At 39.8% G+C, this 18,769-nt stretch overlaps 1 protein-coding gene across 1 annotated transcript in view; it reads right to left on the bottom strand.

Annotated features, from left to right (window-relative positions):
* Window positions 1-283: 283 nt before the first annotated feature.
* LOC121962711 (sodium/potassium-transporting ATPase subunit alpha-1-like) overlaps window positions 284-18,769 on the bottom strand; it is a 32,329-nt gene continuing 13,843 nt past the window's right edge. Inside the window, 24 exon segments of the mRNA XM_042512967.1 lie at window positions 284-654; window positions 924-1,015; window positions 1,161-1,262; window positions 1,929-2,059; window positions 2,151-2,296; window positions 3,867-3,990; window positions 4,925-5,010; window positions 5,013-5,078; window positions 5,203-5,371; window positions 6,959-7,015; window positions 7,017-7,110; window positions 7,360-7,496; window positions 7,718-7,893; window positions 7,978-8,173; window positions 8,535-8,669; window positions 10,901-11,209; window positions 11,291-11,559; window positions 12,343-12,460; window positions 13,183-13,317; window positions 13,750-13,863; window positions 14,255-14,356; window positions 14,484-14,585; window positions 17,062-17,121; window positions 18,321-18,434. Of these exon segments, the coding sequence (XP_042368901.1) occupies window positions 626-654; window positions 924-1,015; window positions 1,161-1,262; window positions 1,929-2,059; window positions 2,151-2,296; window positions 3,867-3,990; window positions 4,925-5,010; window positions 5,013-5,078; window positions 5,203-5,371; window positions 6,959-7,015; window positions 7,017-7,110; window positions 7,360-7,496; window positions 7,718-7,893; window positions 7,978-8,173; window positions 8,535-8,669; window positions 10,901-11,209; window positions 11,291-11,559; window positions 12,343-12,460; window positions 13,183-13,317; window positions 13,750-13,863; window positions 14,255-14,356; window positions 14,484-14,585; window positions 17,062-17,121; window positions 18,321-18,434 (3,063 nt within the window). The 3' untranslated portion in view covers window positions 284-625.

Raw genomic sequence — 18,769 nt, 5'->3', positions numbered from 1 at the left:
CCTTAAGCTGTAAGACCCCTTTTGGTAAACAATATATCCCAATCAATCTCTGGGTGTGTAAAGACAAAGCCTGTGGGAGTGTGAGGGACAGTAAATCTGGTACCTGCTATTGTGCTGAACTCCACAGCGCACTGTCAACAAACCTCCTCCAGAAACGCTGACTCCACCTGTAACTCTAATTAGGGTCATCCCACGCGCTGAGGAGAAAAATGGGAAAAACATTTCAGGACACACACACACACACACACACACACACACAATAAATGAGCACAGGAAGCGCTTGTGGGACCTGACTCGAGCGCATTTTTATTGAACGTTTATAACTGTTAAAAACATGTATAAAATTGGTCCTGTTTCAGAAACAAGGCACGCATAGTCATGTCAAATGTTCAGTGTTCATGTCATTATTAGCATTATCATTTATCAACATCATCAGCATCATCAGCACGTTCCATCTCAGTATTTGTCTAATAGTAGTATCAAGCATTCCCTAATATAAAAACACGTTCCAATTTTTTTTTCACAGAGGTTAAAATTTTTATTCCGAGCAGCAAGACAATATTCATGCAAAGACGGGAGTGGAGGAGAAGATGCGAGCTGACTGGACTGACAGGCTGACGGGTCTTTAATAATAGGTCTCCCGTTCCACCCAACCTGGACAAACAGGGAGAGAAAACAAATAAGACACGGATTTTAGAGGCAGTTTCTTGGCTAGATTGGATAAATTTGACCTTTATACTTTATTTAAAAGCATGCAAAGAGACTGGAGGAGAATTAAAAGAGAGAGGAATAACAACCAAGTTTCTCCACCTCCCTCTGGAGAGGACAAAAAACAAGAGAGAAAAAGGCAGAAATGTGCAGAAAAACAACAGAGCAGAGGGAGAGAGAGGTAGAAAAATAAAAAGCACGGATCCTGGACTCACCTCCTGGGCTGCGTCTGAGGATCAGCTTACGGATTTCATCATAGATAAAGATGAGCAGGGAGTAGGGGAAGGCGCAGAACCACCAGTTGGGCCTGAAAAACACACACAAAAAGAGATGAGATCCAGCGCCCCAGGCCTGAGTGATCAACATGTGGTAGGTGGTGTGAGCGAGATGTGTATTAGATTTGTACATGGCTTTCTGGCGGGTGGTGACTTGAGTTTTTGTGCTTTACTCACTTCAGAGGGTACATTCTGAGAGCGACGTCCATGCCCGGGCAGTAAGAGAGGAAGGCAGCGAGGGCGGTCTCCTCGAAAAGCCCAAAGATTAGGATCTTGTTCCTGAAACACACAATCAAGACTCAGTGTTTAGAGACAATTCAACCCAAACAAACCAATTCCAGAGACTGAAAATAGCTACGATTTTAAAAACTTCTTCATTTAGGTGCCACAAGCCAAAACATTGACACAATCCAAAGTCTTCTAAGCACACTTCATATGGTTTAAAGCCCAAAATAAACACTGAGGTTATCCAGAGGTCTTCCTGGAAAAGCACAACAGCTACTAAAACATGGAACAAGAAGCATGACATTCAAGATGGCAGCTGGAGAGAGCAGAGGAGAGATTTTGTGATGAAACATTCACCACTCAGGCGAGGATGCTGACGTGCTCTAAATATATTATGGGTGTTTTTGTATCAAAGTGGCAACCTCTGGGGATTGTGTAACATCCAAAACTGCAGTTCCTCTAATAGCCACTACAGAGAGAAAATTTGCACACTTAAGCCCAGTGCATTTTATTGTTCTATTCATTGCTAAAATTTGCAAAATGGACTTGTGCAAAAGTCTTTAACGACAGCCACCCAAGCTAGCAGCTAGCTTTAGGCTTCGCTCCATCCTTTCTCATGCAAAAAATCTATGATAGCGACGTTCAAAAAGCCAAACCCGAGGCTTCAAAATGGAATTTCACAAACCAATAGGTGACGTCACATCTGTGTTTTGTACTCACTTCATGCCCTGTTGGAAGACAGAGTTCCTCCTGGTCTTACAGATGATCAGATCGGCCCACTGCACGATGACGATGCTGACAAAGAAGGCCGTGTGGCAGGTAAACTCCACGATCTTCCTCTGCTCGTAAGTCTGAATGGGAGCACACGTCAGAAACAGTTTAAACCAGGTGGACGTGAATTATAACCTTTATTTGTGTGTCTGCGTAGTAAACGTTACTGACCCACTGCTGTCCATAGCTGTCCTCCAGATCATTTACATATTTATTGTCCCAGTTCACTCTGATGCCCAGCAGGGTGGACGGCAGGAAGCCATTTTCAGCCAAAATCACAAAGTAAGTGAAGAAACCTGCCAGCGCCTGGATCATACCTGCAGGGAAGAGATGGCATTGAGTAAAAATCAATCGATTTAAACTTATGATTAATGGCTGGAATCAGTTCATCTTTTGAGCTCTTTCAGACTGAATCAATTAATGCAGTTAATTAGTCAGTTTAGAAAATTAAACCAGGAATCAATAGGTGATTAAGCAAATAAATTGGCCTTGTGGTCTTTTGGGAGAAATAAGATGAATGAGAAAGTGAACGGCTGAGTCAGTCAATTTGATTAGCCTTTGTGGGAATTTTGAGCTCTAAAGTAGATGCAATTTGCTGAATAACTGAAAAAACAAACATAAATGAGATTTGGTTAACTTTTAAGGAATTAGAGGGTTAATCAAAATGAAAATGACTGAATGTTTAAATTGTTGCAAGATGAATAAACCATAATTTGATTATTTTAAATGTTTGGTAAGATGGACAGATACATAATTAGTTGATAAAGACAGTTGTATCAAGAGGGTGATGAAATTTAGGACCCCTTAAAGGGTAACTTTAGTATTTTTCAACTTAGACCTAATTTTCCCATGATTTTGTGTCCAAGTGAGTCATGGGAACAACATTTTTTGAAATTGGTCCAGCATTGGGCGAAGGGGCTGCAGCTGGAGGCAGTGACACAGGCTGAAATGTTACTCCTCAGGGCATTTCTGCACCTTCATTTCCATCCAATTAAGGTGCTTGATTTTGCCACTGAAAGGGCATGAGAATTTATGCTGGCTCGATACACGCTAAAATTACTCTTTATTTCCATGGAGTCTGGCGGGTTTGGCGAGAGATATTTTTGTTTTTACTCTTTAAAACAAAGTCTACCTCTGTTGGGATCCTTTCTATAACCTTATCAGACATTTAGAATAACAATCTGAGCCTGTCAGTGGCAAAAACTGGACACATTTCTAAATATGTGGTTCCCATTCCCTTGGACACGAAAAGATGGAAAAATCAGGTCCAAGTTGAAAAAAACAGAAGTTTATTTTAAACCCTAAAACCCATTTGAAGTCCCGTTGTCAAATTTAAATTGTTGTTGTATTTTAATGTTTTGTTGTATTTTCTATATTGGGTTGCTATGACGGCTTTGGAAAGATTAATAAAGTACACAACAACAAAAAAAACAGGCTTTTCAAAATGATAGCGAGTGACATGACCTTATTTAGACAATAAATAAGCTGACTGTTATTTTGAGGAAAGGGGGCAACAGCAATGTTTCAAAAAATATATATTCCCATCACGACTTTGAGGAAAATTTGTACCGACAACAACAAGATTGCACTTATAAGGCAGGACAGAAAGTTCAGGAGGGTCAAACCTATTCCTGGCTTCATTACCGAAGAGGGAAAAATCAAAAGCCAGAGGCTGAGCTCTGTCATCACTCAAACACACATACACACACGCTCTCTATCAGTACGAGCCTATTTCGGGTGCATGCCACTCTTCTGGTTATCTTAGACCACCCAGATACTGAGCTGCCTTTTCCGGAAAAAAAAAAATAAAAATCTACCAAGGAACCATGGATAACAAACTCCTCAGTCTGTATGTATTTGGTAAATTTCTAATCTGAGCATGTTTACCGATCTGTCCGTAGGCTATGCTGATGAGCCTCTCGTTCACCAGTTTGTCTGTTTTGGGGTTTCTGGGCTGTCTCTTCATGATGTCGCTCTCAGCTGCTTCATAAGCCAGGGAGATAGCAGGGACCTGGGAGACAGGACACAGTCGGTGAGCAAGATGACATATTAACTTCAGAGAAAACAGAAACGTGTTGCTTTTTCTCCACAGCTTGATCTTCACAAACCAAAAACCTAAAAAAAGTGTGATGTACAAATCTCACATCTCTGATTAGCTCCCCCAAAAGACATTTATTTTTGTTTCATTTGGGTTTTTTCACCACGCTTTTCTGTACAGAATGACACTGCCAGGATGAACGTGGGCATTCATTCTTGAAGTCAGTTTTGAATTGTTAACCCTTTGAAACCGGAGCAAATTGGCCTGATCTCCTTCAAAAACATGGGAAGATGGCAATGAGCAGCAAAAGAAAAAATGATCAAAAAAATATCAAGAAATTAGCAAAAAGTACAAGACAATTTCCTGAAAATTACTTTAAAAAATAAATAAATACATTTAAAAATAAATTTAAAAAATGTAAAAGAAAAAGGACATAAAAGAAAAGAAAATTTTCTTTTGTAACTTAAAATATGTTACAATGATAATTATGAATATATAGTTTTCCCAAGCTTTCTTCTTTATCTTCCTGAGAAACTCTGGTAAAAAAAGAATTTTCTACATCTACAAATCTTGCAATTTTTGAAACATTTCTTGCCAAGTTGCAAATTGCTTTTTTCCTCTTTTGAAAAAGAAAAAAAAATGCACCAATTCGTTCAAGGTTCAAAGTTTTAAATACTACTTAAATACAGGAAAAGTGATGTCTATCAAGTGTTAACGACAAAAAAGTTTAAAAAAAAAAAAGTTATTTATGAACTGAGAAAAAAAAAATGTATATATACATTTTAACATCTTAATGTCATAAAGACAGGAAGAGTGTATGTACTATGTCATCGTGACTTTGGGTATCACTAACTTACAAATCATTATAGAAATACAATATTTTAGCAGCACATTTGTGCATCTTTACCATGTCAGTTCCCAGATCAATACAGAGGATGGTGACGGTTCCCAGGGGCAGAGGGATGTTGGCGATGATGAAGAGGAGGAAGGGGTGATCTCAGGGATGTTGCTAGTCAGCGTGTAGGCGATGGACTTCTTCAAGTTGTCAAAGATCAGACGGCCTGATGAGAACATCACACAAGTGCATCCAATAATTGTTTTAATCATTTCTGACCCTCCACTCGAATATTAAAATTTAAAGTCCTTCAGTTCAAGAAGCTTTAAAGTATTCTGCTGAGTGCAAACCTTCTTCTACTCCAGTAACGATGGAGGCAAAGTTGTCGTCCAGCAGGATCATGTCGGCGGCCTGCTTTGAGACGTCAGATCCAGCGATACCCATGGCGACACCGATGTCAGCCTTCTTCAGAGCGGGAGAGTCGTTCACACCGTCACCTGTCACAGCCACAATGGCTCCCTGCAGAGAGAGCAGTGAAGGAAATATTCATGTTTGAGTGTGGAAATTATACCCAGAAAAAGAAGGAAAAATGTCCAGAAATAAAGAGGGGAGACACACATTCTCATCAAAACAAACGTTTGACTTCAGCTGAGTGAAGAAGTCAAATTGATTTGTTTTTGCATAAAAAACATCCGACTGAGGTAACAGGTGTCACTTCCTCTTTAGAGAAAAGTCACCATTCCTGCTGCTGAGTGACATTTCCATTTTGCTTAACTTCCACAGCGTCACACCGGATAATTTCCTGTTGTGTGAAAGAAAAGCCCGCTTTCAAAAGGTTTCAGGGCAATTCTGCCTTATCTGACAGAACAGGCAAATGTGATAAAAGTGAATAAGACAGAGGATTTTTTTTATTCTGGGCACAAATTTGAAGACAATCAGTGGATGTGCTGCATGCAGATGACAGATGAGGGATTTCCTTGGAAGAAAAAAAACAGTTTTTAATATTTGATGCATTATTTTTAGACAGGGATATAGATTATTAGTTTTTCTACCCAATGTTCACCCTTTGAAACCAATGCAAGAAAGGAAGAAAGGAACAAGCAACTTAACAAGAAATGGCCCAAAAATCAGCAAGTAATTAGAAAAAAGTAACAAGAAAATTACCTGAAATAATAAAAAAAGTGGTAAAAACAAACAAATAAAATTAATCTAGTTAAAAAGGAATCTAATATCTAATAATAAGCGTTATAAATACAGTTTTCTGGACATTTTTCTGCAAGTGTGTTGATCATTTCTAATAATATTTTCAGGTAATGTTTTCTGGTCATTGTTTTGTGTTTTGTTGCACATTTCTTGCCACGTTGCTTTTATGTTTTTTCCCCCCATGTTTTCAAAAGAAAAAACCAATCAGGCTTCAGAGTTTTAAATGCTCTTAAAAGGTGTCTGAACGCAGCACAAGAAATTGATGTTGAAGCAGGTGTTAAAGGGTTAATATTTGCTTCTTTAAACATGCACCATCAGTCTACCAGATGCTGCAAATCAGTGCTCCTTTAAGCACAGTGCATGCAGACATATTTAAAAAATAGCGTCAAGGACACTGCACTTCATGTAACTAATTAGCATTAAATCTGTTAATTTTTTGCTATTTCAGCAGGAAGAAATGATGAAGTCAGGATTTTTTTATCTATAAAAAGGCCAAAAGATCAATCTGACAAAATATCAGAACAATATGTTGTTTGTGGCTGCCGTCGATCGGAGCGAGAATAAACACAAACATTTATACAAATAAATAAATCCACAATCCGAGTCAACACCAAAAAGAGTTCACTTGGAATCTTATTACACTCATAAATATTCATCCGAGGTCACAGCTTGACAGATGTTATGCTTGATTATTCTGCCAACTTAGTCATCAGACCAAAGCAATAATCATAAATAAGCATTAGGCCATATCAAATATTCACTCACACATTTACATAATAATGCGTAGGCCCGTGCTGTGTTTGTACTCCTGTTTTACAGTTTGGCAAACACTGCAGAGGCTCATCGGAGCTGGAAAATCTTCTCCCTGACACACAAACACCCCCTCGTTTGTTTGGTTTGTACCTGTCTCTGGCAGCCCTCCACAATGATCAGTTTCTGCTGCGGGGAGGTTCTGGCGAAAAACAATCTCAGTGTGGTACTTCAGGATGTCGTCAAGCTGCTCCGCAGTCAGATCTTTCAGGTCTCCACCGTGGACTACGCAGGCCTTGGCATCTCTGGAGGGGACACGAAACCATTAGGTGGCTTCTTTTAAATCACCTCTTAAATTTCATTTTTAAGGACTTGCTTTCATGTGATGTTGTCTTTAAATTTTCTTTTACTCTTAATCCTGCTTATATTATTATTATTATTATTATTATTATTTTATTATTACTATGACAACTAATATTCTGTGTCATAGTAGAAGTACCTTTCTATTATATTATTTTTTTCTTTTCTTTTATTATTATTATTATTATTATAACCTTGGATTGACTTCATTAATTGGGATGTTCAGACGTGCAGCGATGTCTTCAACAGTCTCGTTGCCCTCGGAGATGATGCCCACACCTTTAGCGATGGCCTTAGCTGTGATTGGATGATCACCTGTCACCATGATGACCTAAAAGAATGGAAACACTTACATTAAGCCTGAGGATTATACTCTAAATCTTCCATGACGATTATGAATTTGAGATTTACTATTAATTAGGTCACCTGGAGGGCATACAACTGTGCATATTGTGTATTAATTTTTTAAGATGACCATTCCATGTGAGTAGTCTGACTGAAATAGCTTTATGCTAACTAAATAAGTAATTTCCATTTGAATATGGGCTTTACCTTGATTCCAGCACTCCTGCATTTGCCGACAGCATCCGGCACAGCAGCACGAGGAGGGTCGATCATGGACATGAGGCCGATAAAGCACAGGTTCTCAGTGGGGAAGTTCAAATCCTCAGTGTCAAAAGCAAAGCCCTCTGCGAACTGGTCATCAGGGAGGATGTAATGGCAGAAACCTGAAACAAGAAGCAGTTTTGGATGAAAAAAATCATATTATTTATTCATTATTCATCTCAATCCCAGCAGCTGTGCATCCTTACCCAGCACTCTCTCTCCAAGACCTCCCAGTTCAAGGTATGCGTTCTGGAAAGCGTCTTTCATCTCGTCGTCCAGAGGCTGTTCTTTGCCCTGCAGCATGATGGTGGAGCAGCGGTCCAAGATCCTCTCTGGGGCGCCTTTCATCACCAGCAGGTGCTTGGATTCTTGTTCAGCTGAGCTATTTTTGTGAATGGAAAGCTAAAAGCACACAGAAGAAAGATGCAAATGACAGTTTGAGCATACAAACTATGTGGATTTCTCGATTTTTCCAAAATACATTATAAGGAATGAAAACAGACTCAGTGAGGAAAAATCCAATTTAACAATTAGCAAAAAAAAAATCACAATGTTTCACACTGAGAGTATCTTTCAAAGTTCTTTTCCCAAGATCTTTTTCTTGTACTTTTACTGTCAGCATGAGGAGGAAATAGCCTGACATTTAATACTTCAAACCCCTGACATTTCAAAACAATAATAAAAAAATTGTATCTGCACAAAACCTGAAAATAACATGACAAACAGCTGGTTTCCAAGACTCCAGAGAATGACAGTACCATACCTGGTACTTGTTAGTAGAGTTGAACGGGATCTCAGCAATTTTGGTGTTTTTCTCTCTCATTTCCGCGACTGATCCGCAGCACAGCTCAATACATTTCAGCAGAGCCGACTCAGAGGCGTCACCGGCCACATCTCTCTGGTGGATGGAGATGGAGAGGGGAGAACATTAACGGCATGGGCAATAAATTTAACAGTATCATCTTGTTATTTTCAACCCTTTGTTGTGCTGGATTACGCATCTAAAGAGTTCTTGTCTGATTTCAGTCGCTGTGGGTGTATGTGTGTTAGTGTCTCAGCCAAACTGTATTTAATAGCAACATGCAGAATGTTATTTGATGCACTGTACGGTAATCGCACATGAATATGAAGCTAAATCAGCAACAGACGTCCCATCTCTTTTGCTTTCCACACCGACTGTTTACCTACATGCAACCAAAACCTGCTCTAACATAGTAAGTCAATTCTACATGAACTGCAAACGGAAACCAGAACACCCGGATACCAAAATCTCGCTCTGTTGCCAAAATTATTTACCAACATATGTAAATAGAAGTTTATGGACATTAAATTTGGATAAGCCCCTTGAAACCTTAGCAAATTGTTTTGATATCTTTCAAAAACATAGGGGGAAGACAACCAGCTACTTAACAAGGCATGGCCAAAAAATTAGCAAAACTTTACAAGAAAATTACCTGAAAATAATTAAGAGAGACCAAAAACCAAACAAAAAACGGCTGGAAAAAATGAAATAAATGTATCAATTTATAAATTGATCATTTAAAATATAAAGTTATTATAATTGTGAATATAGTCGTATAGCTTGTTAAAAGGCATCTGGACGCAGCATAAGACAACTGAATGAAATATCATATGAAATATAATTATCAGACAGAGGATAATGGAAATAAACACCTGTCTCTAATATAAACCTGGTAACCTTTGCAGTTGAGCAAAGCATCGGCAGTGGAAACACAGTCGTTCCTTGTCATTCTGAAAAAGCAGCAGCTAATGAGGAAACTCCAACACTTGAGCGAAACACGTGGAACTTCATCACTCAGTAGATCAGAGACAGACTCTGACGTTTACAGGGCTGGCTCCGCTCTGCTGCCGTCCAGCCAAAGATAATGAGCAGTGAGAGAGAATGACTGGTAATTAGAGCCGTGATGCCAGCCAGACATTTACAGGTGATTAACACACGCAGATACACACACACACGTTAACAGGTTATTAACACAGGGTGGAAACCAGAGAGTGGCCTCAGAGGAAAGTCTGGGTGCCAAGAGACGTACGCACATCTGTGTGTGTGTGTTTGTCAGAGTGTGTTTTGGGGGTTGGGGTTAGGAATAATTATGCGGTTACAAAGTGTGTGTGCTAACTCCAGGGAGGGTGACATAAGCTGGAAAACAAGGCTGAGTGGCAAACATCATTTGTGTAACCATTTTACAGGTGTAACATAAAGTGTGAGAGTTTTTGTACTATCGCGTGTCAGGATGGTGCTCTTGGTGTATGTACGCATACATAGCCAATGACAATATCATCTTACACGCTCAATAACAGCAAAATCGTGTCATATCTCAACCAAAGCATGAAGCAGAACTTGATCAAGTCCTGTACTAAGTCATATTCCTCAATTTAGGCGATTCCTCATTTAGTAATATGTTAGGTTATCAGGTTGTAACATTATCACCTTTTCCCATTATAATGTGATAAGTTTCTTGTTAGAGCGAGAAAATATCAAGAAAATATAACATAAAAAATAAAACTATAAAATATAAAAATATAGTTATATTGAGAAAATATTTTGTTATATTATTATTATATCTTGTCAGACCATGAAAATATCTCGTTACAACACAAGAAACAGATTTTTTTTCTGGCATCACAGCAAAACGCTTCTGTAACTCATCAGATCTGAACTATTATTTCATGAAGTACACTTGAACAGCTGTTGGCATTAACAGAAATGAAGGGAAGCCAATATCATATAAAAAGAACAACGGGCAAGAGTAACTCTTGTTTGGTTCAGCAGTAATTTTCAAACTGTTCAGAAAAGGACATGTTCATATTATAAAATGAGTCAGCAGCACAGGACTTTTAATTCCTGCCCACATAACGAGCACACAAAATTAAGACTGAGAACAACAACAAAAAAGCTTTCTTGTTGTTGAACAAAGGATAAAAGATAATGCAGACTTCTGTTTTTAGTTCAAAGAGCTAATTATGTCGTTAATAATGTTACACAATACTTGTGAAAGAACGTTCCAAGGGTTGTTGTCTCAGAGAAGCCTTAATATTTGGAATTACTTGTTCAAGTAAACAAAGAAAGAAAAACACACTTGCAGAGAAGAGGAGGGTGAAAATGCCTACCTTCAGGATGGGAACGTTGCTCTGCTCTGCCAGGAAGACGGCACGGTTGCAGAGTCCTGCGATTCTAGCCAGAGCGGCCCAGGTGGCGGAGCTCCTGTCGAAGGAGGTCCCGCTCTGGTTCTCTGTGGTGTCGGCCTCGTGGATCTGGTTGTCGAACCACATGTGGGCCACGGTCATCCTGTTCTGAGTCAGGGTGCCGGTCTTGTCGGAGCAGATGGTGGAGGTGGAGCCCAGGGTCTCGACGGCTTCCAAGTTCTTCACAAGGCAGTTCTTCTTGGCCATACGCTTAGCAGTCAGAGTCAGACACACCTAGAGAGTTTGGGTCAGTTAGTGGCTGCTTTTTGGGATCCACAGCAACATGTGGAATACACAAGAAACACATGGACTCACAGTGACAGTAGCCAGGAGACCCTCTGGCACGTTGGCCACAATAATACCGATGAGGAAGATGACAGCTTCCAGCCAGCTGTATCCAAGAATGAGGGAAAGGATGAAGAAGGACACTCCAAGGAAGACCGCCACGCCGGTGATGATGTGAATGAAGTGTTCAATCTCAATGGAAATGGGGGTGCGTCCAACTTCAAGTCCAGAGGCTAGTGTGGCGATACGACCCATGACGGTACGGTCTCCGGTGCTGATCACAATACCACGGGCGGTTCCTGTAGCAAGGTGATTAGATATACATTTTTTTTTACAACAGCCCAAATCTCATCTTGTGCTTACACTTTGTTTTTAAAACCATCTTGGGTGATCGGCTCACAAGTGGACAGACACCAAGACGCATTGTGATCTGAACATTCAGACCTGTTGCCGAGGTGGACTGGGATGTATTTGACCAGATATCTCTTGTAGAGTAAATACTAATACATCCCCAACTAGCACGTAACAGGAAGATACATCATCATTGCAGGATGTGGTGGTTGTGCGGTCCCAACACGCCAACGCACTATAACACAATAAAGTTGGATTGGCTATCACAATGTCGCTATCACAACAATTGCTGCAAATTCAGCCAAACTTTGTGAATTCTGCTAAACCTTGCAAAAAACAAAACTACTAAAATACTAAAAACATAGCAACACTCATCAATTTTTTTAGAAAAGCTGCCGTTAAATCAGGCGTTTCAGATCGCAACAACCCCAAAATCAGCCCATGAACCCCTGGAGGGACTGTTGGATGCAACGTCTATCATTTTGCCCTATAGAAGATGATGTTGCTGACAGCGATATCTGGAGGAGTAGTGCCACTATCACTAGTGCGACTGACGAGAGTGTGGACGTAATAACTGTGCGCATGGCCGGTGGGTGGAAACAAAATCGGATCACCAAAACACATTTTAAAAGCAAGAGTAAACAGTGTCTCTGACTCACTACAGAGTCTCTGAACTCGTGATAAAATGCAGCTCTGTCTCTGAACAGTTTTGATGTATCCTGTCATCGTACCTTCAACACAGTTGGTAGAGAAGAAAGCAATGTTCCTGGTCTCCAGTGGGTTCTCATTGGAGAAGTCCGGAGTACGAGTCTGGGGCTCAGATTCGCCGGTCAGAGACGAGTTGTCCACCTGAGAAATGAAACACAGACTGTGACTGATAGAAGAAAGAAAACAAATCATGGCTACATCCGCCTCAGGAAAGAAAAGTTCCTATCTCAGTGAGGAAAACCAACTTCCTCCTCTGAATGTTTTCTCTGTGGTTAAAACAGCTACTGAGGGGCAGATGGCAGATTCAGGTCAAACGGACCCATAATGGAGCAACAGCGAGATGATTCACGCAGGTGACAAGATGCAACAATGAATGATGTGGAGGCGGACGGAAGAGCAGCGGGTCAATGTTGCTTTTGGATCTTGAGTTTAGTTCAGGGCCCAAAATGGGTCACAGACTTGTTTTTTTGTCATCATAAAAACACTACTAGTCAAACAAAAGGCAAGAGTCAATTTATCAAAATAGTGACTGCAAAAGAAAAGTCTAAGTGGGCAATTTTGTGCCTTGAGCTCTACTTCACAGTCACAAGGCACAGACAGTCTGATAATTAAGTGTCAAGAGATATGAACAAAAAAGTTGCTTGACATTGTTTGAAACTCTTTTCAATTTTTTTAAGACGTACATGCCACAAACATCCGGAGGTTGAAGGCACTAACAAATACAAAAACCTTTCAAGTGTCAACGAAAGCACAGTAGCACACTGAAATTGAAAAAGTCTATGTTTTGATGTGGAAATGGTTCTCAGGTTTAATTCCTTAAATATGACTCCCAGACAGATCAAACTAACGTCGAGGGCACCCACCTTGCATCCGTGTGCGGAGATGATTCTCAGATCAGCGGGGATCCTGTCACCACCTTTCACCTCCACTAAATCACCCACCACCACTTCCTCAGCATTGAGGGCTTTCTTCTCGCCGTCACGAACAACCAGAGCTTGCTGTGAGACGAAACAGGATGGAGACAGACATTTATGTAAGACAAAATAAGACTGACGGCTTCATTTTCTCTCTGTTTTAGCTGATTTTACATCCTGCCTGCAAAGCTCTTTTTTCATAATGCTGGGAATGATTTTCATAATTAATCCCTAAATTATTTAACAGGGCTAATGAGATTCAGATGTCAAGAGGACTCGATTGTTTTTGTACCACAAAGTGGATAAGACCTTGAATTAACACGCTAAATTAAGAGTTGACATGGTGACAATACCGAGGTTTTTTTCTCCAAAAAGGAGGTTTCACTGTTAATGTGTTGTGAGCTGAGCACATTTATGAATATGTGCAAAACAGCCGACGGGGAGAAAACACTGATGCACTAACAGAAATTATAACTAAACAGACAAAATGAATAAAGGATTATAAGTAAGGGGCACCTGTGGGACCAGGTTCTTGAAGGAGTCCATGATCTTGGAGCTCTTGGCCTCTTGGTAGTAGGAGAAGCAACCAGTGATGATGACGACAGCAGAAAGCACAACACCCAGGTACAACTGTGAAAGCCAAAAATATTACATTTACACAAGGTACAAGGGGTTTAAGTGTACTTTTGGGGAACAATATTGATAACTTCTACTCAGTTTAAACCAAACATTAACCCTGAACCACAATCACCTCACAGAGCAGAAATATTTGTTGTTTTTGTTACATTGGTACTGGTAACCTGTCAAGCTACTCACTTTTAATATCAACATATTAATGCATTAATAAACATATTACACAAAATGCACCATAAAACACGCTTTGCCTTCATAAAAACACCAACACAGTGTGAAACTATCTGAGGATGGCTTTCTTTGGTTGGTTTTACATCAAGTAACGATTGCACCGTGCACCGTTCTGTCACACCAAGACACCACATAGACCATGAGGACCTTTTCTCACATTATCATTAGCAGGCTCATCCTCCATTGCAGCCTGGATACCATAGGCCAGGAAACAGAGGATGGCACCGGTCCACAGAAGCATGGAGAAACCACCAAACATCTGGAGGAAAACAGAACAGGAGTAAATTAGGAGTGAAAAAGGAGTCGATTTCAGAGGGATCATGCTCTCGCTTATGACAGTCCTGTTACACCTGGACAGATGCATTTTATAACAAAGCTGATGTTACCTGCTTGCAGAATTTGACCCACTCTGGGGTGGTGGGAGGAGGAGTGAGGGCGTTGGGCCCATCACGAGCCAGAATCTCAGCAGCCTTCGCACTAGTCAAACCCTGCGGTAAGAAGAAGATACACATTTAGTTACAATCATTAATTTAGTCATCTACTTTCATTAATTATTATTTTTTTATTTTATTTTTATTTTTAACCAATTTCAAGTAATGTTCTTGTACTTTTTTACCAATTTCTTGCTAATTTTTGGTTCATTTCGTTTATTGTAGGAACATTTGAGTCATGTGATTCTGAAGTTTGTTAACCCAATCCAATTGTTGTTTTTTTTGGGGCGATTTTTGCCATTTTATTTTGTAAATGTAATAGTCTGCATCCAAATACTAAGTGAGAACCACTGCTAACCAGGCAGCTGCACAGCACTAACACAAAGTGGGGAGACAGGTCTGGCTACGCGAGACAACTCAGCAGCGGATTCTTCATCAAGCAGGAGCAAAAAGAGTCCAGCAGCAGCGGAGAGGGAGAATCGGGAAAAACAGCACGTAAAACGCCATCATACATTCACATCTAACTAAGTGAGTTAAGATTTAATTTCAACCAGACCAGAGGTGGTGATTGCTGGAACAGTGGAAAGATGAATCACGTGGAGTTTCTTTTTTTACGGTGAGTATATGGTATGTATGCAGGAAGTGTTGCTTGTACTCATTGCCAGAGAAAGTGAAAGTAAAGTTAACCCCAGATTCACTCACATTTTTGAACAAGCTTTGCCTGCTTGGCTTTTTGGCTCATTACATTTACATTTTTTCAACATTGTATCCGCCACCTTTTTAAAAAGTCCCAACCTTACTTGCAGAACTTGTTGAACATACCGAAGCCCGGTGTTGACATGTTGGAGGTCAGATAAACTGTCAAATAATTTGAAAAAACAACCAAAACTTAAGCCCATCCTTGTTGCTTTCCAGCCAAGCACACATCTACACATAAACTCACTGACACATATCTTAAGTCCGGGGGGGGGGGGGGGGGCTACTGTACTATAGGTGCTACTAGTTGCCTAGCAACACATCATCAACAGAAAAGCAGGGCCATTTCCTCCATCGGCAGGTAGGAGAAGGAAAACAGAAGGAAGAGGAAGAAGAAGAGGAGGAAGGTAAAACAGGAGAGGAGGGACGATGAGGCAAATAGGATCATATGAAATCAGGGCACAGGGGCTCCTGCAGCTAATAAATTATTCACCACTGCTGCATACGCATGCATGCACACACACATGCAGGGCTTGGAGACCCCAGTTTAGAGGCACTGATTAACTATTCTGCTTGATCTTTCCTGCGTGATCAGGAGCACATTTGCATGAGGAGAGAGAGCTAGCTGGAGTGTGTGATTGAATGTGGTGGGGGTTGAAGGCATCCTGCAAAAAGACTACATGGACACACTGAAATCACTCATACCTTTTCTAATATGGCTACATGAGAAACTTTTTATAAAGATATATATGGTGGTTGTTTACTGTTTATAATTAAATGGTCATTATTTACCATAAAGAGTTAACTGGTCATTGTCTACCGTATACAATTCAGTAGTCGTTATGTACAATATACAATTAAATGATTATTATTCGAAGCATACAATTAAAAGATCATTATTCACTGTAGAGAATTAAATGGCCAATATTTACCATATACAATTGAACTGCCTTATACAATTAAAAAGGTATTATTGAATGTATACATCTTAATAGTCATTACTAAGCGTATACAACTGAGCGGTCATTAATTATTGTATACAATTAAAGGATCATTATTTACCATATCTAGTAAATCTATGGTCAATATTTACCATAGACATTAAATAGTCATTATTTACTGTAAACAATTCATTTTTTTCAAAATTTGAGAAAATATCTTTACGTGCTCTACATTTAGCTGTGACAATCGTTACTACGTTTACATTTGTAAGATAAAAATCAAGCTACGGCCTGTTAGTTTAGCTTTGCTCAACACAAAAACTGTAAACAGGAGGAAACACGTAGCCTGGTTTTTACCAAAAGCTAACAAAATCCACCTACCACCACCTCTAAGGCTAAATGTTGAGATGAAAAAAAATCAATCCACCTCCTTTTCTTCCTCCTCCCCCCCTTTCCCCCCCCCCCCTCCCCCCCCACCCCCCCCCCCCCCCCCCCCCCCCCCCCCCCCCCCCCCCCCCCCCCCCCCCCCCCCCCTCCTCCTCCATCTCTCCCACGCTCTCTCGGATCGACGCTCTCTGTTTAAGAAGCCCTGTAGTGGCTGATCACATCCTGGATGACATTTGCTTCATGATGTGAGAGATGATCTCTCCCGTCTTTCAACAGATTCATCTCTGAATATCAACTGACACACTGGAGAGAAAAAATGGAAGGTAATGGCAAACAGATATTTGATATTTGTCTGATCTCGGTGATAAAAGTAGACACTTTGAGCGAAATACTCTTCAGAATGCACACTGGCTGTCAAAATTACACCCGAGTGTGACTTTTAAAAGCTGCGGGGTGAGAAACACTCAAAGGCACATAATACAACACATTTGCCTCTTTATCTCACTCACGTTATTGAGGTCCGTTCCATATTTGCGATTGAGCTCATCGAGAGTCAGCTTGTGATCATCCTGCAAGGACACAGAGAGAAGAGGAGCAGCCGTCAGTCCAGTGTTTACGTCTGCATGTGTGTGTTCAATATGCCAAGAACCAGTGACATTTACAGCTCATAGTGTGTTGACCTTTCATTTCTAAATGACTACCTCTCACAAGGTAGAGCGGCGACAACTACGGAGAGACATTTACAGGCGGGAGAAAGGAATGAATGGATGAGGAGCCAACAAAAGACACGGGGGAGGGGAGAAGAAAGCAAGAAAAGGGGGGAGGAGGAAGAAAAGGAAGGGTAGGAGAAATAAGTAGGAGAAGAGCTGAAGGAAGGTGGCAGGTGAAGAAAAAATTGAGAAAAGAGGAGTACATATGGAGGAGGATGTTTTTAAAAAGCCAAACTAAATATTTAACCACACTGATATACAAAGAAAATATGATGGAACTGAATTTAGGACTTATGTTATACTTAATAAGTAAATAATAAGCTGTTCAGATACAAAATTTAACCCTTTGAAACTGGAGCAAATTGGTTTGATTTCTTTAAAAAAAACACATGGAAAGAAGGTGATTAGCAATGAGAAATGACACAAATATAAACAAAAATTTACAAAAAAAAAAGAGAAAAAGTATAAGGAACAGGAAATAACCATAAAATAGTGCCAGATTATAAAAATAATAATATAGAAATAATAATATTAATTTTTTTTTTTTTGCTGTAACCTAATTTTAAATATATAATTACATAATTTTATATACAACTTTATATACATTTTTCTCTTTTCTCACAATATATATATATATAACTATTTTTCAGGCAATTTTCTTGTTACCTTGTGCAATTTACAGTATATTTTATGCCAACTTGCTTACTGCCTGTTTTTGAAAAAAATCTAAATGAGGTTTTAAAGGTTTAAAAGTTTGTGAAAAGTGTCAAAAAGCAGCACAAAAGAACTGATGACAATCCCAGTTTTAAAGCGTTAACATTTATCAACTTTTGTAGCTTCATATGTGAAATACGTAATAAAAATGAACATTTCCTGGCCTTCAATTATCGTGTTCATGACATTTCAGTTCTTTAAGGCCTCGAATTTCTTTTGTGTCTTTTGTGTGGTTTCACAGAGAGCGGACGAGAACAGGCTCACGAGGGCAGGAGAGGGATGGGATGTGGTCACACTGGGAGGAGACAATCAGTGTATAATCAGAGAGAGAGCGAGACACTCACCATGTCCACTTCCTTTTTCAGTTCATCCATATCCTTGTCTTTCTTCTTCCCCTTCCCCTTCTTCTTGCCGCCCTGCTCCGAGGTCGCAGCCAGTTCATACTGCTCGCGTCCTTCCTGGAAATACAACAAAAGGGAAATAAATGAGAAACACTGTTTCGTAACATAAAACATTAGCAGCAGAGATATAGACTGACAGCTCGGACTGAGCAATATGTGATCATTGTAATTATTTAGATAAATAGTGTGATTCAATATGCATTTTTTTATCTGTGTTATCTGCTATACACAAGCAATAATCCCATGGAGTAGAATATTGTAACCTGAAACCTGAAACATGCAATACAACCATAATGAGTTAAAAGGAACGACAAAGCCCTGCAGAACAACGTGCCAGGTTTAAACATTAATATATGCAAAATAAATATTAATCTTCACCATTTACTAACGAT

The sequence above is a fragment of the Plectropomus leopardus genome, chromosome 24 (assembly GCF_008729295.1).
Source record: "Plectropomus leopardus isolate mb chromosome 24, YSFRI_Pleo_2.0, whole genome shotgun sequence".
Taxonomy (NCBI): Eukaryota; Metazoa; Chordata; class Actinopteri; order Perciformes; family Serranidae; genus Plectropomus; species Plectropomus leopardus.
Note: the sequence above shows the minus strand (reverse complement) of the source record. Positions and strands in the feature narration are given on the sequence as shown.